The 27,726-nt window shown below is 37.6% G+C and overlaps 1 protein-coding gene across 7 annotated transcripts; it reads right to left on the bottom strand.

Annotated features, from left to right (window-relative positions):
* Positions 1–9,953: 9,953 nt before the first annotated feature.
* On the bottom strand, positions 9,954–27,436 carry C6H11orf54 (chromosome 6 C11orf54 homolog). Of its 7 annotated transcripts, none has more exons than XM_069469064.1 (10): positions 27,394–27,436; positions 25,339–25,456; positions 24,489–24,636; positions 21,985–22,083; positions 19,124–19,197; positions 18,836–18,937; positions 17,694–17,870; positions 15,501–15,650; positions 12,402–12,518; positions 9,954–11,209 (listed from the first exon to the last, which is right to left on the bottom strand). In XM_069469064.1, the coding sequence occupies exons 3-10, from the start codon at positions 24,541–24,543 to the stop codon at positions 11,036–11,038; spliced, it is 948 nt and encodes a 315-aa protein (XP_069325165.1). In that variant the 5' UTR covers positions 24,544–24,636; positions 25,339–25,456; positions 27,394–27,436; the 3' UTR covers positions 9,954–11,035. The 7 variants fall into 7 exon arrangements, with proteins under 7 accessions (XP_069325165.1, XP_069325168.1, XP_069325169.1 ...); XM_069469067.1 differs by having other exon boundaries at positions 25,339–25,364; positions 27,394–27,434; XM_069469068.1 differs by lacking the exon at positions 27,394–27,436 and adding an exon at positions 27,347–27,368 and having other exon boundaries at positions 25,339–25,364.
* Positions 27,437–27,726: the final 290 nt, after the last annotated feature.

Here is a 27,726-nt window from a genome sequence, read left to right on the forward strand (position 1 = left end):
CATTTTGATGGTTAGTATAATTTTCTTCAGATAATGCTGAATATTGTTTAAGTATTTTTTTAAAGTCTCTCAAAATATGTCATTACTGACTTATCTGGATTTTGACATTGTTGTATTTTATTCCAGTCGACCACTCTTTGGAAGCCTAAAGTAATGGCTTAGAGCATAGCCTTTGTAACCTTTTCGATCTGAAAACTTATGAAAGTCCTTTATGGGGTTCCTCCAGTTTGCCTTAGCTATCCAATCTTTAACTTTATTTTCTTATACTAATATGTGAAGTAGCTGATACAGATCAGGGTCATAAGTTTGAATATTTAGTTCAAATTATCTGGCAAAACTAATAGGGTCCTAGTAGGGACCAGGAAATTCATTAATTGTGCCTTTAAGTTCTATTTTTAACCACAGTGGATAAACTAAGGCAGGTTCTTCTACAAGATACTGGCTATTCACAAAATGAACCTAAAAAAAAGAGGAGTGGGAAGAGGAGGAAAAGAAGGCAAGTCTGGGCAAGGCAGTTCAGATATGGGAGGATGAAGATACGGGAAAACAGGAGGAGGAGAAGCAGCTTCGGCAGTTTTCTTTAATTCAGAAATGGTTTTAGAGAGCCTTTTGGTTTTTTTTTTTTCTGTAGGGAAAGAACTTTGTCAGAGCCTCTTTTGGACACTTCTAAGTACCACTGAAATAACTGTCCCAATTATTTTGTTTAACTTTAGAGCTGGCTTTTTCTAACTGTCATGTAAATAAATTAATTTAGGCATTTCAAAGGTACCCCATTTTTGCCATTGTAGTTTGAGGGTCTTTACTGGTTAAGTAAAACCATTTTTCTAGATACTGACAGGAAGTAACTCCATAAGTATTGTACGTGAATCCAGCTAGAGTCTAAAGGTGGATGTCTCCTCAAGAAGGACAACTCAGCCTTAAATAAATGATTGCTCATAGTTTAGGTTCTTTTCTTTAAGTGACCGAAGACTGAAAGGGAAAGATGTTTTGGATCTGGTGTGCTGCTTAATGGAGATTACTTTTCGAGGTATCACCCACGAGTCACTTCTCCCCTTTTAACATGTCTTGGTGAAACCCAGGAATTCTGAGTGCTTAGGCACTAGCAGATCAACCCTTTATGTGTGCCCACTGAGTTAAGCAAGATTCCCTGTATGTTCTTTGAGGATTCCCTGTGGGACTGTTTCACATCACAAGTGATAAGCTCAAACCCTCCTAAAAGACCTTAGTTGACTAAGGTGACTTTTGCCCAGGGGAACAGTGTTCCTTATTTTGGGGAGTTATCTTCATCCTTATAGGAAGCTTTTCATTGGTTTTGATCACCCAAAAAGGGACTTTAGATATGCCAAATGAACCAAGCTTCAGAGTTTGGCCAGATTTTTAGTAAAAATTACAAATTTTGCTTAAGGTATAAAACATTCACTTCCTCTCTTCAGAGAGAGAGACTATTTCCTTCCCTGACCAAAACTCTAATGAAAGAAGAGGCTGTGTATAAACTCTGGTGAGTAGTTCTACAAACAACCCTTAACTTCAGAGAAAAGTGAAAATCACAAATTCTTGGGTAGCAGAATCTCTAGAGAACAAAAACAAAACTCCTGCCTTAAAAGCAGAGTTTCGATTCCAGCTCCATCAAGTATGAAATTGGGTCACTTAATAAAGTCTTGCATCTCACACTAAAACAAGGGAGATTTGAAGCCCAAAAGCAGTCTCAAAAGAGACCCCTACCAAATCCAGTGAGGCTGGGTGGATGAAAAGCCTTTTGTGCTGGTACCCAGGCCTTGATTATTAGTGAAGTGGAGGATACCTGGAGGCTCAATTCAGGCACCTTCATGGTTGCCAAAATGTCAACCTAAAATTATCAAGAAATGTAGTTTAAAGAGAGTTTATTCAAGTGTAAAGTCTGAGGCCAGTCTGACCAGGAAGCACAGATTCAAAAAAATGGAAGTCAATGTTACAAAGCCTAGAAATTTGAGATCACTTGTATAGACAAAGCTTGGGACGTTTAATAGAATTTCAGCATCTTTCTATGTAAGGCTTACTGCATAGCTACAACAATCCATCTGATTAGTTGAGATGGTCTTTTTCTTTCAGTAAAGATATATTTTCCACACTGAAGATGCAATTGTCGTGGGGTCTTGGGAGCCATCTGGTCTGAGTTATATACAGGACAATAACAAAGATCAGTGATTGGAAGTGGGGACGTCTGATCTCTGGTCTCTGCTAGTCATTTACAAAATAAAAACAATGAAGAAGTGAGCTAAGCTATGATCTAAGAAAGCAAACTGCAAACATGCTATGTGACTCAGTCTCCAAGGCTTAATTTCGTCACTAGCATAATAAATTTAGAGGGTCCTGAAATTTTATTTTCTTTTACAGTGATGGATGGAAAAGGTACAAGAGGTAAGCCTTGCCTGCATTAAGTCTCCACCATCCGCAAGTCCCATAGCCAAACCCAAAAGTCAAGGGTTGGGAGGAGATACACTCAAACTTTTTAGTTGCGCAATTAAATGGCAGAGTCGTAGATAAAGAGAGAAGCAGGGCCAACAATCCATCACATGTGGAGAATAATTCAATTATATTCCCCTATCTCACACCATTATGAAAAATAAATTCCAAATAGATTAAAGATCTACACATAAAAACATAGTGAAATCTTCTGCAGACTCTGATACATATGAGATAAGAACTGCTTAGAGGGGAGTGTTCCCTCTAAGATATTTGTCAGAGTTTGAAGCTTGATAGGGCTAAGCTCAAATCTTCCAAAGGGCAGAACTGAACCCTCCACAGTCTTTCAGGGCTGAGGAAACAGGGATCTGCCAGGCTCTCAGTCACAACCCAAGGAGGGAATCATGGAGTGACAGGCAGGTACACAGCAGAGGTGGACTGAGTCTTGTTTAAAATGCAACTCAACCCAACCCAACCCAGCTCCATCTCCAACTATATACTGGAATCAGTCTCTCAATTCATTGGGCACAGTGGCTCATGCCTGTAATCCTAGCACTCTGGGAGGCTGAGGCAGGAGGATTGCTTGAGCTCAGGAGTTCGAGACTAGCCTGAGCAAAAGTGAGACGCCTGTCTCTACTAAAAATAGAATAATTAGCTGGGTGTGGTGGCTCTCACCTGTAGTCCAAGCTATTTGGGAGACTGATGATGCCGCTGTACTCTACCCAGGGTAAGAGAGTGAGACTCTGTCTGAAAAAAAAGAAAAGAAAGATAGAAACCCTCACTGGTGAAAGATATCCAGAACACGTAATACCCAGCATATAATAAATAATGATAATAATAATAGATATGCAAAGAAGTAGGAAACAGTGACTAGTAATCCAAAGCCAAAACAAATAATAGGGAACATATTCGTTAGGGATGGGAGGCAAGGACTTTAAAACAGCTGATTACTAGGCCTGGCGTGGTGGCTCATACATGTAATCTTAGCACTCAGGGAGGCCAAGACCAGCCTCAGCAAGACCCTGTCTCTGTTGCCCAGGCTAGAGTGCCATGGTGTCAGTCTAGCTCACAGCAACCTCCAACTCCTGGGCTCAAGTGATCCTCCTGCCTCAGCCTCCCAAGGAGCTGGGACTACAGGTGTGCACTACCATGCCCAGCTAAGTTTTTCTATTTTTAGTTGCTCAGTTAAATTTTTTTTTTCAGCACATTATGGGGGCACAAAAGTTTAGGTTATGTATATTGCCCATGCCCTCCCACCCCCGAGTCAGAGCTTCAAGTGTGTCCATTCCCCAGACGGTGCGCATCACACTCATTATGTAGGTATACACCCATCCCCTACCCCACCACACATCTGCCCAACACCCAATTGGTATTATTCCCAAATGTGCACTTAGGTGATGATCAGGGAAACCAATTTGCTGGTGAGTACATGTGGTGCTTATTTTTCCATTCTTGGGATACTTCACTTAGTAGAATGGGTTCCAACTCTCTCCAGGAGAACATAAGAGATTCTATATCACCGTTATTTCTTATAGCTGAGTAACACTCCATGGTATACATACACCACATTTTACTAATCCACTCATGAATTTATGGGCATTTGGGTTGTTTCTACATCTTTGTGACTGTGAATTGTGCTGCTATAAATATTCAGGTGCAGATGTCTTTTTTATAGAATGTCTTTTGTTCTTTTGGGTAGATGCCCAGTAATGGGATTGCTGGATCAAATGGTAGGTCTACTTGTATCTTTTAAGGTATCTCCATATTGCTTTCCACAGAGGTTGCACTACTTTGCAGTCCCACCCGCAGTGTATGAATGTTCCTGTCCCTCCACATCCATGCCAACATTTATTGTTTTGGGACTTTTTGATAAAGGCCATTCTCATTAGAGTTAAGTGATATCTCATTGTGGTTTTGATTTGCATTTCCCTGATGATTAGAGATGTTGAGCATTTTTTCATGTGTTTGTTGGCCATTCTTCTATCTTTTGAAAAATTTCTATTCATGTCCTTTGCCCACTTTTTGATAGGGTTGTTTGATTTTTTCTTGCTGATTTTCCTGAGTTCTAAATAAATTCTAGTTATCAGTCCTTTATCGGATGTGTAGCATATGAAAATTTTTTCCCATTCTGTAGGTTGTCTGTTTGTTCTCGTGACTGTTTCTTTGGCTGTGCAGAAGCTTTTTAATCAGGTCCCATTTATTTTTGTTGTTGCTGTGATTGCCTTTGGGGTCTTCTTCATAAATTCTTTGCCTAGGCCAATGTCTATAAGAGTCTTTCCCACATTTTCTTCTAGAATTCTAATAGTTTCACACCTCAGGTTTAAGTCTGTTATACACTGTGATTTGATTTTTGTGAGAGGTCAAAGGTGTGGGTCCTCTTTCAGTCTTCTACATGTGGCTATCCAGTTTTCCCAGCACCATTTATTGAATAAGAATTCTTTTCCCCAGAGTATGTTTTTGTCTGCTTTATTCAAAGATTAGATGGCTATATGAGGATGGTTTTATATCTGGATTTTCTGTTCTGTTCCACTGGTCTGTGTCCCTGCACTTGTGCCAATACCATGCAGTTTTAATAACCACAGCCTTGTAGTATAGTTTGAAGTCTGGTAAATTAATACCTCTCATTTTGTTCTTACTGCTTAAAATTGCTTTGCTAAACGAGGGGTCTTCTCTGGTTCCATACAAAGCATAAAAATTATTTTTTCTATATCTGTGAAAAATGATGTTGGTAATTTCATAGGGATTGCATTGAATCTGTAGATGACTTTGGGTAGTACAGACATTTTAACAATGTTGATTCTTCCGATCCACAAGCATGGTATGATTTTCCACTTGTTTACCTGCTCTGCGATTTCCTTCCTCAGTGTTTCATAGTTCTCCCTGTAGAGGTCTTTTACCTCCTTAAATGTATTCCTAGGTACTTTATTTTCTTTGTTGCTATTGTGAAGGGTATTGAGTCTTTGATTTGGTTCTCAGTTTGACTGTTATTGGCATATATGAATGCCTCTGATTTGTGTGTATTGATTTTGTATCCTGAGACTCTACTGAATTCATTTATCAGTTCCAGAAGTCTCTAGGTTGAATCCTTGGGGTTTTCTAGATATAATATCGTATCATCCACAAAGAGTGAGAGTTTGATCTCTTCTGTCCCCATTTGGACACCCGTGATTCTGCTGTCTTGCCTGATAGCTCTCACAAGGACTTCCAGCACTATGTTCAATAGCAGTGGGGACAGTGGGCAACTTTGTCTAGTTCTAGTTCTAAGTGGGAATGCTTTCAATTTTTCCCCATTCAGTATGATGTTGGCTGTGGGTTTGTCAAAATTGGCTTGTATCATTTTTAGGTAGGCCCCATCTATGCCTATTTTGTTAAGCGTTCATAGAAGGTTGTTGAATTTTGTCAAATACTGTTTCTGCATCTATTGAGAGGATCATATGGTCTTAATTTTTGCTTCTATTTATGTGGTGTATTACATTTATAGATTTGCGTATATTGAACTATCCCTGCATCTCTGGGATGAAGCCCACTTGGTCATGATGGATTATTTTCATGATAAGCACCTGGATTCGATTTGCTAGGATTTTATTGAGAATTTTTGCATGTATATTCATGAGGGATATTGGTTTGTAGTTTTCTATTTTTGTTGCGTCCTTTCCTGGTTTTGGTATTAGAGTTATGTTGTCTTCATAAAATGTGTTGGGGAGCATTCCATCTTTCTCGATGTTGTGGAATAACTTTTGTAGGATAAGCACCAGTTCTTCTTTGTAGGTGTGGTAAAATTCGGGAGTGAAATCATCTCATCCTGGGCTTTTCTTTTTGGGGAAGTTTTTTATTGCTGTTTCGATTTCAGTTCTTGATATTGGTCTATTCAGGAATTCTATTTCTTCCTGGTTGGGCCTAGGGAGGTTGTGTGTTTCTAAAAATTTGTCCATTTCCTCCACATTTTCCAATTTGTGTGCGTAAAGGTTTTTGTAGAATTCATAGATGATATCTTGTATCTCTGTGGCACAGTTGTAATTTCTTCTTTCATGTTTCTGATGGAGGTTATTAGAGATTTTCTTTTCTGGTTTTATTCAGTCCATTGGCTAAATTTTTTTCTATTTGTTTTTTTTTTTAGTAGAGACGGGGGTCTTGCTCTTGTTCAGGCTGGTCTCGAACTCTTTGAGCTCAAGTGATCCTCCCACCTCGGCCACTTGTGGGAGTAGATTCCATTTTGTTTACGCATCCAGTTGGATTACGTTTCACTAGGTAGGGAGAAACCTTTAGGCCCAATGTAAAATATGTAAGGAGGCAGATTTAGGCTAAACCTAATTTAACAGTGTACAGTGCCTTACAGGACAATATTGGTAGGATTTATCCTATTTTATTTCAATTATTTGCTCATATGAGTTGTGGTTCAGAAAATGATACTCCAAATATGGCATTTCAGCATGCTGAGTGCTTTGAATTAAAGGAGATTAAAAGGCCTCCGAAATAAGCCTCAAGACTAAGTTCTCTCTCTGACCTTCCCTGCCTCGCTGTCTTTCTGATCTTATTTTTTTCTGAAGCACAGGGAGGTACTCTGGAATTTTTTTTATCTGACTATGGAAGCTTCTTTCCAAAAGAAATGCAATTCCCTTCCCTAGGAATCTCATCAGATGACCAGGAAAGGTTAGCCACCAAGGAGAGAAGAGACTGAGCATCTTCACCATTTCCAGAGAGGCTTTTCCTCTGTTCTTCTCAGGGCTGCTCCAGGAGATTACCTGGGGGACTTTGTCATGTAATAAAACAACCTTTGCTCACAGTGACGTTCTGCCCCTCATCTTGCCACCACCTCCCCCAGAGTTTAGAGGAACTTTGTCCCAGGCCATGGTTCTTTTGGCTCATTCATTTCCCCTAAAAATCATTTACTCCTACACCCCCCATTTCTCTTCCCCTATGAAGAAGGGTATATAAGCATCTGGATTTTGTTGGATTATTAGGTAATCATTCTCCCTCGATTCCCCATGTTTATGCACATTAAATAAAGTTTGTGTACTTTTTTCCCTATTAGCTTGCCTTTTGTCAGTTCATTTTCAATGAACCTTCAGAGAGTGGAAGGGAAGTTTGGGCTCCACTCCTGCACATTTTAGTATCCCCACTAGACCAAGGTCTTCTGGGGCAGGGACCATGTCTTATTCATGTTGTCTTCCTAGTACCTGGCATGGTATGTACCAGTACAATACATGTTAGTATATACTAGTACCAGCACAATGTGTAGACACAGTGCCTGGTATAGTATGTTCCAGTATATTGCTATTGAATGAAAGAACAGGCCACACAGAGGCTTCACAGATAATCTAAAAAGAAGCTGGGGTTTTAAAACCGAAAGCAAATGGGAGTCCGCTTTTAGGTATCTACTGTAGTGGCAAATACTAGGTTGCTAATGCAAATAATATCAGGTATTGGTGTAAATTTAAAGAAGTTAATCTTTGCTGTAGTTAATACACTTCAGAAAAACAGAATGTATCAGAGAAATGAGGCCAAAGGTAGGAGTTCCAGGAACAGTAACCATAAATTTGGCCAATGAATATACCAGATTTTTCTGTGGAAAATTCAATTTTTAATATTTCATTACTATAGTCATATAAGTTGCCCTGTTAGATTGTGTTCTTACCTTAGGTTTGGAAAGATGGTGTGACATTGTAATTTATAAGATAGTCTTAGTCCCTATTTCCTGGCACACAGCTCCTAAAAACCCCTGAGAATCTCCAGAGTGACAAGTGTCTTTTTCTATGCTAATGAAATGACTGATGGCTAGGGCTCCTGGATGGCTTCAGGTTGGGGGCTGCTTGCCAGGGGAACCAACCATGTGATTAAAGAGTTGAAATCATGTGATTAAAGAGTTGGAACTCTCCAGGGAGGGGAGAGGGGCTGAAAGTTGAGGAGATCACCAGTGGCCAATGATGTAATCAATCATGACTACAATAAGGAAGCCTCAATAAAAACCCAAATGAAAAGGGTTTGAACATGTGGCAGTACCTGGAGGGTGGTGTACCCAGAGAGGGTGTGGAAGCTCCATACGTCTTCCCACGTGCCTCTCCCTATGCACCTCTTCCATCTGGCTATTCATCTTATCCTTTATTATATCTCTTATTAAGAAACTGGGAAATGTAAGTGTTTCCCTGAATTCTCTGATCTGCTCTAGCAAATTAAACTTGAAGAGGTGGGCATGGAAACTGCAATTTATTAGCAGGTTGGTCAGAAGCACAAGTCACAACCTGGGGCTCATGATTGGCATCTGAAGTTGGCTGCAGTCTTGGGGGAGGGAGACTGAGCCATTAGCCTGTGGGATCTGATGCTATGTGTAGGTAAATAGCGAGGGAATTGAATTAAACTGTAGGACACCCAGCTGGTGTCTGCTGGAGAATTGCATGGTGTGTGGGGAAAAAAACCACATACATCTGGTCACAAGCATTCTGTGCTGTATGTAGTGTGAGAGAGCAGGAAAAGCATTTTGATTTTTTTCCTGTCTCTATTAGTGTAAATGTGTCTGATCTCCAAGCTTTTTGAATTGTGCCTATCAGCAAAAATAATTTGAGCTGAAACTCCTAAGAAAGCTACACAAAACTGGAAATTAAAAAGGATGAAATAAAATATGTAAATAGATGTTCTAATATTCCTTCACTCCTTGGAATGTCCTGTGCACTTGCTGTTCGTGCACCCCACTTTGGAGAACACTAATGAAGAATAAAAGCAGTATTTGTATCTGTAGTCAGGGGAAGAGGTGTAGGACTTCAGACAATTCTCACATCTGAAATCTGTAATCCAAAGTCTGATTCCATTTATGATGTTTGACTGCTGACAGCTTTTAAGCCTTACCCCAACCCCTTCTGCTGCATATTTTGGCAAGCTAAGACAGCCTGGGTGCTGCCTTCTTTGACACCATGGGAAATTCAAACTGCATGCAGGAATCATCACCCTGGCCCTTCCCCCTAACCACCATAAAGAATGCAAGCCAGTCACCTTCCCTTGTTCTCTTAGGCCATTTTTGGACCTTAGGGGATGCCCTGCTCTCCTCAGAAAGCTTCATGATGTGAGTAACAAATCCTTTCATACCCTCTTGGGGTGCAAGTTCATTAGTCTTGATATCTGAATCAAATTTGGGGTGGGGACTATATCATGTCTCAGTGTGGAGTGGCCACAACAAAACAACATCCTTTACAGTCCATCCTCACTTTATTTCTCTTCGTAACACTTAATACCACCAGATATTATGTCTTTATTTATTGTCTTCCCCTACTAGATAGATCCCCAGTATCTAGTGAAATGCCTGGCATAGTCATCCAAGTGCCTACTCTGGCCAGGTACTGTTAAAGGCACCAGTGCTACAATGCTGATTGCAGCCCTTGCCCTCACCCTCATGGAGTTTACATCCCAGAGGACAGGACACGTATTCAATACATTATTTGTTAAATGAAAGAATATTGTTTTTGTCTGGAGGTAAGATATTAAAAAGAAACAATATCATATCATGAAAATTTTTATTTTTTGCTTCAAAATAGTGCTTATTTAAAAATATTTAGGAATTTATGCTTACAAGACATAGCTAACATTCCAAAATAAACCATCAGAAAATATTACTTGAAGATTAAGTGCTTAGTACCAAAGAGCTCCTGCATCTTGCATGTTAGTAAGGTTGGCATTAGTGAGACTAGAGAGTTGATTTCTGGTTAATGATTATAGAAGAACATTGAGGAAAATTTCAGCCATTACAATCAGTAAGAGTATAATTTTATATTTCACAGAGGACAGTGGTCATGTTTAGCAGTATGCTCACTTCAATGTTGTATTTTGATGCTGTTTTTTTTCCCTTTTCTTCTTGCAAATAACCAACAAGGTACAAACTGTTTCCAATTGGCAATCCAAACAAGGGAGGAATCATGGCTAACACCACGAGTTGCTAATGTCTGTGAAAGGCAAACTGCAAACTTCCGAATATGGTTTAACTTCACCAAAAGGGTGAAGGTTCCCCTTTGCCACCTTGTTCCATAAAAAAAGTATACTCTGATGTCTAGAACAGATATTTAAAATTCAATACAAGGATTCAACAACTATCAACATTTCTTTCTTTCTTTTGTTAAGAGATGGAATCTCACTCTGTTGCCCAGGCTGGAGTTCAGTGAACATTTCTAAACACTTGATTTTTCTAATACTCAGAAATATCTACTTAGAAGTTGTGAGACTAATTTGAAAAATTTAATAGTCATACAAATGTATGTTATTATGAAATAGGAATAATTACATGATTCCTGATCATGTTTACATTTAAGATATAAACATAAGACTGATTTTGCTAATATTACAAAAAACAATGAAGTTGGTTCAATAAATGTATATATATGTAGAAAAAAATTAAAGAACATCTCAATTAGGTATCTTTGTTCCCAATAATCTCTTTCAGACAGATATATGAAATACTATAGAATACAATGTTAATATATTCCCTTAATTTCGAAAGCCAATAAAAAGTGGGGCTTAAGTAGTGAGATCATTTCTATTAGATTTCATATTAGTATCAATTAGTGAGTTAATCAATTAACCTTAATTCTTTTTCAAGTAAGTATCAGCTGATTTAATCTCGTCCAATTGAATGGGTCTCTTTTGGTTGATCAATACGATAGAGAAATTCTGCAGGTAAGAAGTATCCAAGATATTCTACTATATCTGGGGTAGTGTCATAGTGGTAGTGTCCACCTTCTCCATGATGACTAAAAAAATGCGTGTGCTCCAGTCGCAAATCAAAACCCTAGGACAACAGACAATTTGTTAGTACTCAAATATTTACTTTTTTTTTTTTTAACTCAAATTGTAGCACTCTGTATATACTTTTCTGTATAAAGATTTATTTTTTTAAGTAAAGACAGCATCTTGTTCTGTTGCAAAGGCTGGAGTGCAGTGGTATGATCATACCTCACTATAACCTTGAACTCCTGGCCTCAAGTAATCCTACTGCAGCAGCTAGGACTACAGGCACACACCACCAGGTCCTGCTAATTTTTAAAACATTTTTTGTAGAGACGGGGCTCTCCCTATGTTGCCTAGGCTGGTTTTGAAGTCTTGGCCTCAAGTGATCTTCCTGCCTTGGCCTTCCAAAGGGCTGGGATTATAGGGATGAGCCACTGTACCTGGCCAGAGGTTTTTTTTTTTTGTAACTTAATATGATGTTTGGAGTTGTTTGTATATCGGATCAGAAAAGAGCTTCCTCCTTCTTTCACACCTAACATGGTGTTATCTATCGTATGTACGTAACTCTTCCCAACTGACATTTACATTATTTCCAATTCTTCTGCTCTACTATAACAGCACTGTCATGAATAACTTTTTAACTAATCATTTTACATAATTATGTCTATATTTAAGGATCAAATCCTAGACATGTAATCACTGGATCAAAAAAAGATATGATCAGTATTTTAGTAGATATTTTCTTTGAATTGGTCTATAATATTTTTTCTAGTGTATAATATTAGAATATAATGAACACCAAATAAGATAATAGAGGACCTGAATTTTATTTAATAGTTGTGATTCTACTAATTTTCTTTTTTCTTTTTTTAGACTGGGGTCTTGCTATGTTGCTTGCCCATGCTGGTCTCAAAATCCTGGGCTCAAGTGATCCTTCTGCCTCAGCCTCTCAAATAGCTAGGACTGCAAGGGTATGCCACCATGCCTGGCCACATCTACTATTCAATAAAATGATTTGAGGTATTATTTAAAGTGCCTTGCCTTCACTTTCCCAAATACAAAATCTGTTCTTCCTAATTCATAGGGTGGTGAGCAACCTGCTGCTCCCTTACCTTTCAAAATAATTCTAGAGATTATCCTAGCTCTTAAGTAACTATTAAATACAACACAAAAAGCACCTAATTCTAAAAGAGTATTCTAAAAATCAAGCATTATCATTGTCGTACAGGACAATATAAAAGACATAGACTTACTGGGTCTCTGGAGACAAAAACTGGTAGACAAACCAAAGGAGCCTTCATCTCATAAAAATGCAACCATTTATTCACGTCTTCATCTGAGTTCAAGGGGCAGGAAGAAAATTCTGCAGGCTACAATAGAAGATTGTTAAAAAAAAAAAAAGACTGTTAAACAGGTAAATATACTAAATATTATTGAGAAATAAAATTTTTAAAAATAATATCATTAAGTTAAAAATTTTAGCCTTCTTATACATTCTACTGACTATTTTTGGACCTTGAATAGCCAAAACAATTTTGAAAAAAGAAGAATGTTATATGTCTGATACTTCTTGACTTCAAAACTTACTACAAAGCTACAGTAATCAAAACAGTGCAATACTAGTTTAAAGACAGACATCAGACCAGTGGAACAGGGAGCCCAGAAATAAACCTTCGCATATATGGTCAAATGATTTTCGACAAGGGTGTCAGCACCATTCAATGGGGAAAAGACAGTCTTTTCAACAAATGGTGCTGGGAAAACTGGGTATTTGCATGCAAAAGATGAAGCAGGAACCTCCACCTTACACCATGTACAAAAATTAACTCAAATTGGATCAAACACTTAAATGTAGAGCTAATACTTTTAGAATACCTATGGTAAAAATTTAATGACATTGGATTTTGGCCATGAGTTCTTGAAAAGTACAGTCAACAACAAAAACGGATAAATTGGACTACATCAAAAGTAAAACTTTTGTGCACCAAACGACAAATGTGTATCAACAACGTGATAAGGCAACTGATGGAATGGGAGGAAATATTTGCAAATCATATATCTGATAAGGGGTTAACATCCAGAATACAAAGACCTCGTGCAACTCAACAAACACCTTAATTAAAAAATGAGCAAAGGATTTGAATAGACATTTCTCCAAAGAGGACATATAAATGGTTAATAAGAATGTGAAAAGATGCTCAACATCACTAATAATTATGGAAATGCAAATTGAAACCACAATGAGATATCACTTCACACCAACAGGATGGCTATCATCAAAAAAAATTTATAATAAGTGTTGGCTAGGATGTGGGAAAATGCATTGCTGATGGGAATGTAAAATGGTACAGCCACTGTGGAAAATGGTGTGGCAATTCCTGAAGAAATTAAACATAAAATTATCATATGATCTGGCAGTTCTACTTATGGGTTTATACACAAAAGAACTGCAGGGTCTTGAAGAGATATTTGCACACCCATGTTCATAGCAGCATTATTCACAATAGCCAAAAGGTGGAAGCAACCCAAGTGTCCACTGATGGATGAACACATAAACAAAATGTGTACACATAAAATGGAATATTATTCTGCCTTAAACAGGTAGGAAATTCTGATATATGCCACAACATGGATGAACCTTGACAACATTATCCTCTGGGGAATAAGCCAGTCACAAAAGAACAAATACTGTGTCATTCCACTTATATGAGGTATCTAGAATACTCAAATTCATAGAGACAGAAAGTAGAATGGGGGCTGTCAGAGCGAAGAGGGGAATGAGGGTTACTATTTAATGGGTACAGAGTTTCAGTTTTAGGAGATGAGAAAAGTTCTGGAGATATATGGTGGTGATAGTTTCACAGTAACAGTGTAAATAATACTGAGTGGTATACTTAAAAACTGTTAAAATGGTAAATTTTAGATTATGTGTGTTTTACCACAATTAAAAATAAAGTGGGTAGAAGAAAGGCTTTGTTTCATCTTTCCTCGGTTTTTATTCTTTCTTGAATTCAAATGTATTTACAAATATAAATTTATATAGTATTATCTGTGGTAATATTCACCTGTTTGCTCCTCATAAAAGTTACTAATGCATCTGATGACATTATAAATAACTGAAGAATTAATTTTAAGGGTGACAGATTTACACTTCACCTAAATGAAATATATATGCCCAAGAATTAGGAAGAAAGGAGGAGTGCTTCTATGCACTTTTGAAGACAGCTGGTTTATTTTGATTAAGAAAAAAATAAAACACAGCTTCTTGATCTAAAATTCTGCAACATTATGATTCAATACTATAGTCGTTTGTATTTACAACTAGATTTGCCTATAATTCTCTTGTTAATAATTTGGAAAAGCAATTATGTAGGTTCACAAATGCTGCCTCTTTATATGCAGGATCAACTGGCTTGCCATTTAAAATTATCAAGATGAAAAACATTAAAGCAATGCAATTTCTGATGGCTTTACTGATAAAAAGAAAACTGAGTTAGAATCATTTTTTTTTTTTTTTTTTTTTTTTGAGACAGAGTCTCGCTCTGTTGCCCGGGCTAGAGTGAGTGCCGTGGCGTCAGGCTAGCTCACAGCAACCTCAAACTCCTGAGCTCAAGGGATCCTCCTGTCTCAGCCTCCCGAGTAGCTGGGACTACAGGCATGTGCCACCATGCCCGGCTAATTTTTTCTATATATATTTTTAGTTGGCCAGATAATTTCTTTCTATTTTTAGTAGAGACAGGGTCTCGCTCTTGCTCAGGCTGGTCTCGAACTCCTGAGCTCCAGCGATCCGCCTGCCTCGGCCTCCCAGAGTGCTAGGATTACAGGCGTGAGCCACCGCGCCCGGCCTAGAATCATTTTTATACCTCATTCATTTTTTCATTCATTCATCTACCAAGAATTATAAAATAAAGTCCTGAATGCTCTGGGTCGAGCTTAATATAGTATTCCATCCTTAATGTCTTATAAACATATATTTAGCCCATAAGATTATAATCTTTATAATGAATTTTTCTTTCCTCAAAAGCACAACCATCTTAATAGCAAATTCTACTATGTATTCAGTTTGGGATTTTGGCAATGAAAAGAGTAAGCAGTTCTTAAGGCTTATACTTGAATTTATCTTGATCTTAAAAACAAACACATTGAAAAGAAAGTTCTAATATATTAACATGCAAAAAGAACTCTAGCTAGACATTAACCTCACAATATGACTTCCAGTATTGTTTGTCATTTAAATTTTAAAGTAATACAATCATAGTGAAAGGATTTGTTTATCTTTAAAGGTAGAATTCCCAACATATATTTAAAAATCCTAGGATCTTCAGCACATGCACACACACATAGGCCCTTACCATAATGTGAGACTTCACTTTTCCTTTCTGAATTATGAAAGTGCCTCCCATCCCTACAGGCTTATCTCCATAATGTTTTTCCAGAGTCTGTCTCATAGAAGTCACAAAGTTAAGTTGTCCAGTTCTTCTTTTAGCTTTCACCTCAATGACCTACAGAGGATATAAATATGTATACCATTAGCTAAGCTGCAAAATTTTATATAAATATCTACCAAAGTGAAACGTCATATAATTTAATGCCATCAAGCAAATATTCTCTTCTTTGCTTAGAGCTCCCAGATCCAAGTTTATGTGTCTCAATCCTCTGTGGGTCTTGATCACATATACACACACGCACACACACATATCAGTTATATATCATTTACCCTAATAGTGTTATTCATGCTTTCGTGAACTGAGACAGAATTATAAATAAGTCCTACACTGACCTTTAGAGACTCTCTTAAGATATGTGTTAAGGTGGTAAAAGGTTAAGAATTCCCTGGCTTAAGGGGATTAACCTCGGATAAATGGGGGTTGGAGGGAAAGGATTGCATTTTCTCATTTCCCTTCAATTCTAGACTATGTCATCTCCACTTTATTAGGTATTTTGACTTCTCGATCTCGTATCTCAAAGTAGCTGATAAAATTGGAGAGTCCTCACAAATGCTAACATTGAAATCATCTTTTTGCATACTAACAGGAAGTAAATACGAAGTAAAGCATTAATTTTTCTTCCCTGCTTCTTGCTATACTTTTTTTCTTTTTTTTGGAGACAGAGTCTCATCCTGTTGCCTGGGCTAGAGTGCAGTGGTATCATCATAGCTCACAGCAACTTCAAACTCCTGGGCTCAAGCAATGCTCCTGCCTCAGCCTCTCTTAGAGAAGCTGGGACTACAGGCATGTGCCGTCACACCTTGCCAATTTTTCTATTTTTTGTAGAGATGGGGTCGCATACTTGCTCAGGCTGGTCTTGAATTCCTGGCCTCAAGCAATCTTCCTGCATCAGCCTCCTAGAGTGCTAGGATTACAGGTGTGAGCCACCACACCCAGTCTTGCTATATGTTTTTGCTACCACCATTTCTATCCTAATACAATGTGTAATCACTCAGAAATGAGTAATTTACTTATTTACTACCTATAAGTAAAACATTATTTATTTTAGTTGCATGGTTCATAGTCTGCTCCCCAACCCCCAGAACATGGACCAGCACCGGTACTGTTAGGAACTGGGCTGCACAGCAGCAGGTGAGTGGAGGGTGAGTTAGTAAAGCTTCATCTGTATTTACAGCTGCTCCCCATCACTTGCATCACCACATAAGCTCTGTCTCCTGTCAGATCAGCAGCGGCATTAGATTCTCATAGGAGTGTGAACACTACTATAAACTATGCATGTGAGGGATCTAGGTTATGTGCTCCTCATAAGAATCTAATGCTTGATGATCTGAGGTGGAGCTGAGGCAGTGATGCTGGGGAGTGGTTGCAAATAGAGAGTATCATTAGCAAAGAGGTTTGACTGCATAGTAAATGTAATGAGCTTGAATCATACTGAAACTGTCCCACCAACCCCTGTCCGTGGAAAATTTGTCTTCCATGAAACCAGTCCCTGGTGCCAAAAAGGTTGGGGACCGCTGATACAAGTGACTAATTCATTCCCCAAATTAATATTCTGTTACCTTTTAGTTACTCAGAAAAAGTTATTGCTTACTAAGTCATTAACCTCAGTTTTAAAGACGACTTTTGCTCTGCCTGCAGTACTCTCTGAATCTTTCATAATTGTTTTTTTCCTTTTTTAGGGACAATGTCTCGCTCTGTTGCCCAGGCTGGAGGGCAGTGGCATGATCATAGTTCAGTGCGGTCTGGAACTCCTGAGCTTGAACAATCCTCCCGGCCTTAGCCCCCTGAGTAGCTGGGACTACAGGAGTGTGCCACTATGCCTTCATTTCATTTTATTTTTTTTTTTTTACAGATGGTGTTTCACTATGTTGCCCAGGCTGGTCTTGAACTCCTGGCCTCGAGTGATCCTCCCACCCCAGCCTCCCAAGTCGCTGGGACTACAGGGATAAGCCACTGTGCCAGGCCATAATTGAGTTATTTAAAGAAATCTGACTTAGGTAGTTCTGAAGGAAGATTATATTTGGGGCAAAAAAAAGTTCAAATTTTTAGCTATCTGAGAACATTTAGAGAATACTGTATTTTTATGGACAAAATCACCTTGCCAGGTTGGCCCTCACTGGCAAAAAGATTAGCCAGTAATGCACACCCAAAATCACGATATTTCTCACTGTATTTCTGTAGTAGGCACCCTCCATCTACAGGGTTAACACGGGCAAAGTAACTTCCATTCACAGGAGGTTTGTGTTCACTTTCTGTTTGAATAACTGGCATAAACTGAAAAGAAAATAAAGTAATTAGTCAATCTTAGTATCTCTACTCAAAGAGAATGCCTTGAATAATGTTACAAAATATTTCATCCCTTTAAGACATTTTATTTCAAGTCCTAATATGAACACATGAAATATGCAATATTAATTTTATATACAAAAACCTGGAAAAACATTTTATAAAATGTTTACCATATTTCTTACTGTGTATTTATAACGTAACATTGGCTTTCAAATACCTAATTTTAAACATTTTTTTCTATCTTGAACATTAGGTAAATTATATTAATGTTTCTGCAAAGAATTTTTTTTTTAATGTTCCTAGGAAAGACCTCTCTGTAAAGAACTTGTGTAACTACTAATGGTCACATCAAAGAGACTGCGAGAGAATGGGCAGACCGAAGAGGTCATTCACTCTTATTCATGAGATACGAAGAAACAATAATATTTTATGCAGTAATAGTATATATACCAATAGCTATTAACTTTTATAAATACTACTACTATGGTAGTTTCCTAGTATTTGGTCTGGTAGAAGGTAGATCATTAAATACTCCATTCATCTGCTGACCCAAAGCTGCCTTCATACCAAAAGCAAAGATACATAGAGAAGCTGGAATCCTATAATATATAAGAATAAAACTCTTCTATAATCCATTGCCTTTAGCAAAATACCCAGGACCTTGGATTTATCTCAGGCTGAACCTATACCTTAAGAAAATCTGATACTAGAGGTCAGTGTTCCAATATAGTTGGATCAATTACAGCATGTGCTATAGACCAAATCTGTATCAAATAGGATCTAATCTGTAGAGTGATATGATATCAACCACTTACAGTTCACTCAGAAAGTGGGTGTTTTGGCAGTAAAAGGAAAAATACAAACCAAATGTCAAATTTATAAAATAAAACAATTATACTATATATGCTTTGGGGGGGTAGAAAAGAAAAAAGAAAAATATATATGCTGACCTCACTATTGAACCCAAGAGTCTGAAATGGACCTGCTCCCGCTCCAAGAATAAAAGCTCCAGGCAGCTTGATTTCTTTTGCAATTTTATTCAGATCATAAACCTATAGATGAGGAAAAAATATTTAAATTATAATTTTACAAACTTCCTGGTTTACTTTTTATTAATAATACTGAGTCCATTAGCACTTCCTTGCCACATTGATCAATGGGCCTTCTAATAATAAACAGAGGAATCAGCCCAACTTCTGCAATCTCCCTGTGAATATGAAGAGTAAAAGCACACTTACTTTTTTTTGGTTTACAAGAGGCAATAAGTAAGGCACACCTCCTACGTCTGCAATTCTAGTTTTCCCACAGATGCCTAAAAAAACACAAGCCATGTTAAAAATAGGCAAACATCTAATTCGAGTATAAAATGCTACAAGACACTAATTCAATTTGAGTTAAATTATTAATTTCTCTATTCTCATAAAGAGTTTTACCAATAGCAGGGGTTGGAAAACATAAGTAGCTAACACCCCTGTCCTATTTTAACTACCTATGTTTCTAATATCATCCTAACCAAGCATGACTGGATATAGTTGGAGGCATAAAGGCAATATGAAGCTGATGATAGGGCAAGGGCCAGAATTAGGGCCAGAGTTTGCATTCGGTGAGGTTTCTGGCATTAGTCTACAATGCCTTTTTCCTTAAAAAGTCTGTTTGATGTGGCTTTTTTCTTTTGGCTAAAATTGTTTTTTAATTTAAAATATTTTGCTCTGGTAGAATATAAATTCTTAGATCCATACTGGGAAATCCTCTTGTCAAAGTTGTTCATTATCAAGGTTGTTTATAAAAATGAGAAGTAATTAGAGATAACTTTAGATGCTAATAACTTACATATATATATATATATATATTTTTTTTTTTTTTTTTTTTTTTTTTTAAACAGAGTCTCACTCTGTCACCCCAACTAGAGTGCAGTGGCATCACCATAGCTCACTGCAACCTCAAACTCCTAGGCTCAGGCTATCTTCCTGCTTCAGCCTCCCAAGCAGCTGGGACTACAGATGCACAGCACCACACCCAGGTAATGTTTCTATTTCTTGTAGAGATGGAGTATTGCTCTTACTCAGGCTGGTCTTGAACTCCTGACCTCAAAGCAACCCTCCTGCCTTGGCCTCCCAAAGTCCTAGGAGTTACAGGTGTGAGCCACTGTACCAGGCCTCTACTTACATTTTTTATTAAAATCACAGGTACAGCTAGACATAATATGGGAAAAGGCACTTTACCTTTTACTTGAGAAAAAAGTCTTGTCAGTTTCATGCTAACATATTATTATACATAGTAGATATACTTGCTCTATTTTTTCAGCTATGCAGAGGGTAGATGTACAAAATTCTAATAACTTCCATTAGTAATTGAGGATTTTGGAAATATTTTCCATGGAATCAGCAGAAATTACTCATGGATAAAACTTTCTCATGAATGATAGTGACACCGAAGTTTAGAGAAACTATTAGGGGACTCCTAGTAGTCCAGGGAAAAGATAAGTAATGGTGACTATAGAGATGGAGAAGAGGAAGTTTAAAAAAGAAAGGAGAATAGGCAACTACGGTGAAGTAATGAGTTAAATTTTAGACATGTTGACCCAAGTTGTCCTTAGCATATATAGTAATATATGTAGGTGGAGATGTCCTATAGGCAGCTGGAAATACTGATCTTTAGCTAAGAAAAAGAGAGCCTGGGGAGATGTACAGATTTCAAAGTTGTTGTATCCAGGTAGTAATTAACATCACAAGAGTAGATAGAAAAACCCAGAGAGATTATACAAAATAAGAAGAGGCTTAGGAAAGAATTCTGGAAAACATCAATATTTCTGAGTCTGCCAGAAAAAGAAAGGAACCAGGAAATCTGCGGAAGAAAGAGGTAGGAAAGGCACCAAGGAAGAAGAGGTGAACCATGGAGAGAGACAGAACCAAAGGGAGAGAATGTCAGGCAGCAATGGCCAAATAGTATGAAATATGTAAAGAGAAGAAATAATACTAGTAAACATACTAAGGTCATGGGTGACCTCAGCAAGACTAGTTAATGTAGAAAGTTCCTAACTATGTTTATGAAAGATCACACATATAAATATACATATGTATCTGGCTTCTAGTATTACAATTTAAAGACTCACAAGTTATTGACCAGCAAACTCTTTTTCAAAGTAGAACCCTTTGGATGACAGAATGAAGATTAACCATTCTTTCTTCTTCCTTGTCGTCTTCTATGTTTTCTGACTTTCATTTACTTTTAATTAATTAACTAATTAGCAGGGAGAATATATTACTCTCATATTTGAAGGAAGCATGGCTATTAAAAAAGCAGTGGCTCAGGCCTGTAATCCCAGCATTTTGGAAGGCCCAGGTGGGAAGATCACTTGAGGCCAGGAGTTTGAGACCAGGCAAATTTGTTAAAGGTTGTAAGTATTTAATAGACGATTCAAATACAAGGCTTTTAAGATCCCTTCTTGTCTTGAACAAATAAATAAAAACATAAAAATTAAAGTAAGTTAAAGTAAGCACTTAAAACTTATGTGATATCAAAGATTCTAGCTTATTATTTATTTTTTATTTTTTTTTAAGACAGGGGTCTCTCTCTGTTGTGTGGGCTAGAGTGCCATGGTATCATCATAGCTCACTGCAACCTCCAATGCGTGAGCTTGAGTGAACCTCCTGCCTCAGCTTCCCAAGTAGCTGGGACTATAGGCATGTGCATTCACCCAGCTAAATTTTAAAATTTTTTTGCAGAGATGGGGTCTCTATGTTGCCCAGGCTGCTCTCAAACTCCTGGCTTGAAACAATGGTCCTGCTTCAGCCTCGCAAAATTTTAGGATTACAAGTGTGAGCCACTGGGCCAGACTGATTCTAGCCTATCAAATGTCTATTATATATAACCTGTGAAGGTTATAGAAGTACATGAAACACAATCTTTTTCCACAGGGCATAAAATGAAATTGACCAATATCAGAAAACAGTGAGCACAGAAATTAAGCACAATTTAGCCTAAAAATTGTGACAGTATCTTTTATTTGTAGGTAATTTAAGAGGATCCTTAAAAATAATTCTGGTTTCAGAAAAAGATGACAACTGAAAAACAAAAGCTAACTGCAAAAACTGCTTACCTTTTACAGGAAAGGTAAATGGTTCCTTAGTCAAGTCAGGGCAATCAACTACAGAAACCTGGACATCAGCAAAGTTATCTTTTAGTCCTTTCTGCATAACTAATAAAGACAAGGAAAAAGGTTATTTAACATGAGGTAAAAATTTGGCTACCACACATCAAATCTTCCTTAAACTTTTCTGCGTGTCGTACTTGCAACCTAAATTTGTGTCATAAAAAAGAGGTGGGGGGGAGGGCAACGGTCTAAGGACTATAATTAGCTATTAGACATAATAATAAGATACAATATAGACTAAGACATATATCTCATCTACAGTGATTACTAAACACTGGAAGTAAACAGACCACTCAGGTGAGGACCACCTTCCTTTTGGGGAGGAGATTCCAAAAACATACTGAAATGTAAACATTTAAATTGTTAAAAAGTAAGCAATCACATGCAACAACTTCAATGAAGATAACAGAGAAACTGTTGAGGAAAAGAAGCCAGATACAAAAGAATACATATTATATGACTTCATTTTATGTATTTCAAAGACAGGCAACTGATATAAGGTGACAGAAGTCAGAACAGTGATTACCTCTTGGGTTAGAGACACTGACTGGGAAGGTGCACAAAGGAACCTTTTGGGATACTGGTAATATTTTATGTTTTGATCTGGATGGTAGGTACCTGGGTGTAACCATATGCTAACATTTATCAAATTGTACATTTAAGATTAGTGTACTTTACTGTAGATATGTTATACCTCAATAAAAATGTAAAAAAGCATAGGTGTCTCAGTTATAACTCAGATAAGATCCGATTTGCATTCAGGGTGCCATAGATTCAAAGTTATAAATCTAAGAGTAATGTACTTTTAAGCATCAAAAGTTCTTACAAAATTTCTGATAGTAGTGTCAGCTGTTAGTTCCATCTTTTAGAATTGGACTAAGAACATGAAGTCATCCTAAATCTAGCCATATAGATATTCCATACCATATATTTTATCTATATAAGAACAAAAACCAAATTGACTAGAAAATCCACCTGCCTAGACTAATGACTGTAAACTTATGAATATATAAATTAAAAGTCAGTGTGTGGAAATATAGCAAAAGCTATTTTATACCAATTACAAAGGGACTAAGTTCTTGCTCTAAGGTTTTCTGTAAAAGTAGAAAATAAATTTTAAGCCAAAAAACCTATATTTACATTTCTGTTTTGTACTGAATATATCCTGTATATATAAAAGAAAAACAGAAACATAAACACACAAGTGAAAATAGGTTCTAGAAAGGCACTCAAAGAAAATATTCCTAGCTGTCCTATCATATCAGGGAAGACAGAAAGACTGATAGAAAAGAAATACAGGCTAAAGTACACCAGCGATACACACTGTTTACTAGCCACCATTCAATTAGGACAAAAACAATAAGATTAGAAGAGGAAAGCCACAACAAAGCAAAAAATGAGTACACTTCTGGACTTTAATCTTATCAGAACAGATGAACTATTAGGACAACACACTTTGAAAAATAAAGGAAGGTTCTATAGTTACCACCAGAATAGAACCTAAAGGCTGTCAATTAAAGGTCAGCATTCTGACAGTTCTGGATTAGTACTATTGCTGGCATCATTTTTTATTTTTTCATGACTTTTTTAGAGATAGGATCTCACTCTGTTGCCCAGGCTGGAGTGTAGTGGCACAATTATAGCTCACTATAGCCTCAATCTCCTGGGCTCAAGCAATCCTCCCTCCTCAGCCTCCTGAGTAACTTGGACGACAGGCGAGTGCTACCATGACCGGCTAATTTTTTAAAAAAATTTTTGTAGAGACAGGGTCTCACTATGTTGTCCAGGCTGGTCTCAAACTCCTGGCCTCAAGCAATCCTCTTGGCCTCCCTAAGTGCTGGGATTACAGGCGTGAGCCACCATGCCCAGCCTCCTGGCTTCATTTCATGTCCCTATTTTTGTTTTTCTTTTTTAAAATCTATCTTCCCTCCTTTTATCTTGGGAAGCTGCCTTAAATTCTTGTTTGAACAGGTAAAATACAAAAAAAAATACACGAAGAAATCTAGGCAAAGTTCACTGACAGTCTGTCATAGGGAGAGGGGGAAAAAGTGGCATATTGGTAACATGATTAATATACAACAGTAGGTTATGTATTTAAACACTATTGTAACTAATAAAAAGTTAAAGCAAAATTGTGCAACTCTTTGGGCATCATAATTTAAATTTAAATATCAGATTACTATAGTAGTCATTTTCATCCTATAAAATTGGTATCATCAAGGATCTACAAATGGTGAGGTTAGTTTTCTTGCAGGGACGGAATTTTAGAATTCTCAATAAAAATAGTACAGAACAGATACTGAAATGGAAAATGAATTCTGTATCAAAAGTATTATTTTTATAAGATATATTAATAGGTAAGTAGTAAGACATAGATATATCTTAGAATCTTTAAAAAAATTTTTTTCTTGGAATAATTTTTAAAAATCCAAAGTTAATACTGTTTTTACCTCCAGCAAGCTCCTCTAGACTTGGCACATGAAAAGAAAACTCAGCAAAAGCCATTTTCTTTCTTCTTTAGGAGGTTATACAAATAAGCTATTCTTGGTTAATTATCCACAAGAGTTCACAGTATACCAAGCATGAACAGCTGCTGCTCTGGAAGTGAACATTAAGACTTCAGTCATATAAAGAGGGCAAAAGGGCATTTAGATTTTTTTTTCCCTTTGATATGAAGTCTCTCTGTTGTGCCCAGGCTGGTCTCAAACTCCTGAGCTCAGGGGATCCTCCCACCTCAGCCTCCCCAGCGGCTGACTTTACAGGCACATACAATTCATTTTGTTTAGCCATGTATCTGGATTCAACATGGAATTTTCTAACGGTTGGTATAAAGAATATAGGTCTTAAAGCAGAAGGTACTTATTAAGGTTTATGAATAAGTGTAAGTTGTTGTAGATAAATAGTATGCATAGGACTCTCAAGTATTTCTGTAATAGATAATTTGTGTTTTCTACTCTATGTTTGACATTTAGCCTAAAAATTAAACAAGTTTCTTAGACTATCACTTTCATGACAGAAAATTTAAATTACTAATAGCAATGGAAACTTCTATGGAATGATTAGCTTTTGAAATTCAAATTTTCTTTCTTTTTTCTTTTTTTCTCCTTGTGTTTTTTGTTTTTTGTCTTTTTCCTTTTCAAACTTTTATTTTCATTTAAAAATAAACATACTTTCTTGGTAAACAGCTTTAATATTCCATTATTCTGATAATCTAACCAATTATAATTTGATATTTAAAAAATACATGCTAAATATACTTTATAATAAGCAGATATACATACACAGAGTTTAGTGTCTTACCTCAAGTGTTCAGTTGATGAAGTGTGCTAGCAGAGGGAGAGAAAATGAAGGCAGAAGAAATGTGAGGTGGGCGGGGAATCCCACTCCAGGCCAATCACAAGGAATACAGACAAAACTCCTAAGGGCATTTCAAATAGCATCGTTGGAGTTCTCATTAAAATTGTTCATTGAACATCTCATTAATCTGAATAGTCTCTGGATTTAACATGTTTATTTAGCAAGTGAAAGGTGCTATCTCAACATCATTTGAAATATTCTTCCCCCCAATTTTTTTTTTTTAATTTTCCAAAGAGTCACAGGTTTCCTAGAAACTGGTTTTCTAGTTAGATGATAATTTCCAATAACATATCCTCTACAAATATGCTATTGCATACATATACTTTAGTACTTTATCAAATACCAGCTTTTATTATTTTTTATTTAATAGACATAAGCTGATCTCCCAAATAAAATATAAATAACCGTTGATAGTAGGGCCAGGATCCTATATAATCATACGTCAATTATTATTATCATTTTTTTTTTTTTTTGGGAGACAGTCTCACTCTGTTGCCTGGGCTAGAGTGCCGTGGCATCAGCCTAGCTCACAGCAACCTCCAACTCCCGGGTTCAAGCAATCCTCCTGCCTCAGCCTCCCAAGTAGCTCGGACTACAAGCGAGCATCACCAAGCCTGGCTAATTTTTTCTATTTTTACTAGAGACAGGGTATTGCTCTTGCTCAGGCTGGTCTTGAACTCTTGACCTCAAGCAATCCTCCTGCCCAGGCCTCCCAGAGTGGTAGGATTACGGGCGTGAGCCACTGCACCCAGCCCAATTATCTTAAATATAGTTTGGAGTTGAATAATCTATAATTGTTCAGGAATGAGACATTTTAACTTTTTCTTTTGAAATAATTTCGGATTGACAGATATTACACACAAATAATTCCTGTATACTCTTCACCCAGATTTCCCAAATGTTAACATTTTATCACATTCTTTATCAGGCAACCAGCAGGGTACTAACTTACCTATGAACATCCAAAATCTGCACAATGAATAGTACATTCATTTATAATGAGGATAAAAAAAGCACTTTAGATATTTTTGCTTGCAGTAGGAATAAGGACTCAAGTTAAAATTCAAAAATAATCTTACTTTTATACCCTTTACAGAAGGTGAGTTGTTTTTGTTTTATGTCCCCACCAAAATAGAAACAAAGTCCAACCCTGAGAGGCTGCAGCTTGAATAACTGGTTTAGAAATGTGAACTTCAGGCAGGCCAACAGCACAGAAGGCAGTGTGACAGTATGTGTATGTACTGTTTGTGTATTGGAGGTGTGGAGAGTTTGGAGTTAACGTGATAGAAAGGAGTTAGAAAGGTTCTCATGTAAACTCAGAAAAAATGAAAATGACGTTAACTATAAATTCAAATTAGACAGCTTTACGGGTTTATCATACGATAAAAGAGGCTTGAAAGCGGAAAAAAAATCAAACGAGTTCATCCCTTTTTAAAATTACTTTGGGGAAAATCCCCATCAAAACTAAAGTAGTTTACATTGTTATATCTTAACTCAGTAACCAGTTAGGCAACTAATGAGAGGGAGGTGGGGAAACCCTGGAAGGAAAAAACCTCCAGCTGGTTTCTCTTGTGATTTGTTAACCACCTCCTCCTAGGAGGCAGACCCTTGGCTTAGAGTGAAAGGCTGAGCTACCAAAACAAGACCCAAGGTGGGGAGGGCAACCGGATGTGCCATGTAATAACACTGGCCTCCAGTACAAAGGGTTACGCATTCGGAGTCGTGGTCAAAGTGTGAGAATTCCCCAATATTTTAACAAAGAAGAGATTTCTGAAGGCAAAAGTAGACAAGAGTATGACAAAACAGTCCCCCCACCCCCCACACACCTCCGCCCCGGACCAAGCATTAGAAACCCAGACGACAGCTCAGCAAATGCGAGACCACCGGAAACAAACCAGGCTGCCGGGCTGTTTCCTTGCAGTTCACACCCATTCCGCTCGCTTGACCTCACAATTTCCTTTTGCTGTTTGCAGAAATGGTCTTGGCTGCTCCACTCACCCAGAGGGTCCGGGAATCCTACACCTGAAACCCGACCTCTGCCTCAGTCAGCTCCTCCCCTTTTAGGCGGGCACGCTGCGGCCCCGCCCACCTTGACCACGCCTCCCCGCGCGGCGATCAAAATACCGCCCCTCCCCCGGCGACCTGTCTCCTCCCACCGCTCGCGTTTCCTCTCGAGAGCTAAGTTGTAACGCGAGATTTCAGCCCTACTATTAGCTGGGTCGCGAGATTAGCCTGTCCTTTTCTTCCGCGCGTTTGGAGAAGGTAGGAGGTTTTTGGCTTGTTGAGGGCGGGTACTGGGTGCACACCACCAGGGACTCATGCCCCAAGGCA

The sequence above is a fragment of the Eulemur rufifrons genome, chromosome 6 (assembly GCF_041146395.1).
Source record: "Eulemur rufifrons isolate Redbay chromosome 6, OSU_ERuf_1, whole genome shotgun sequence".
NCBI classification, from domain to species: Eukaryota; Metazoa; Chordata; class Mammalia; order Primates; family Lemuridae; genus Eulemur; species Eulemur rufifrons.

Bases quoted from the DNA above. Each gene is read 5' to 3' on its own strand.
- C6H11orf54 (XM_069469064.1), bottom strand. From the start codon at position 24,543: ATGGCTTTTGCTGAGTTTTCTTTTCATGTGCCAAGTCTAGAGGAGCTT. The intron at 18,938-19,123 runs GTAAGTGTGCTT...CCTCATCTATAG, and splicing joins CTCTTGTAAACCAAAAAAAA to GTTTATGATCTGAATAAAAT. The intron at 17,871-18,835 runs GTCAGCATATAT...TTTTCTTTTCAG, and splicing joins CTCTTGGGTTCAATAGTGAG to TTTATGCCAGTTATTCAAAC.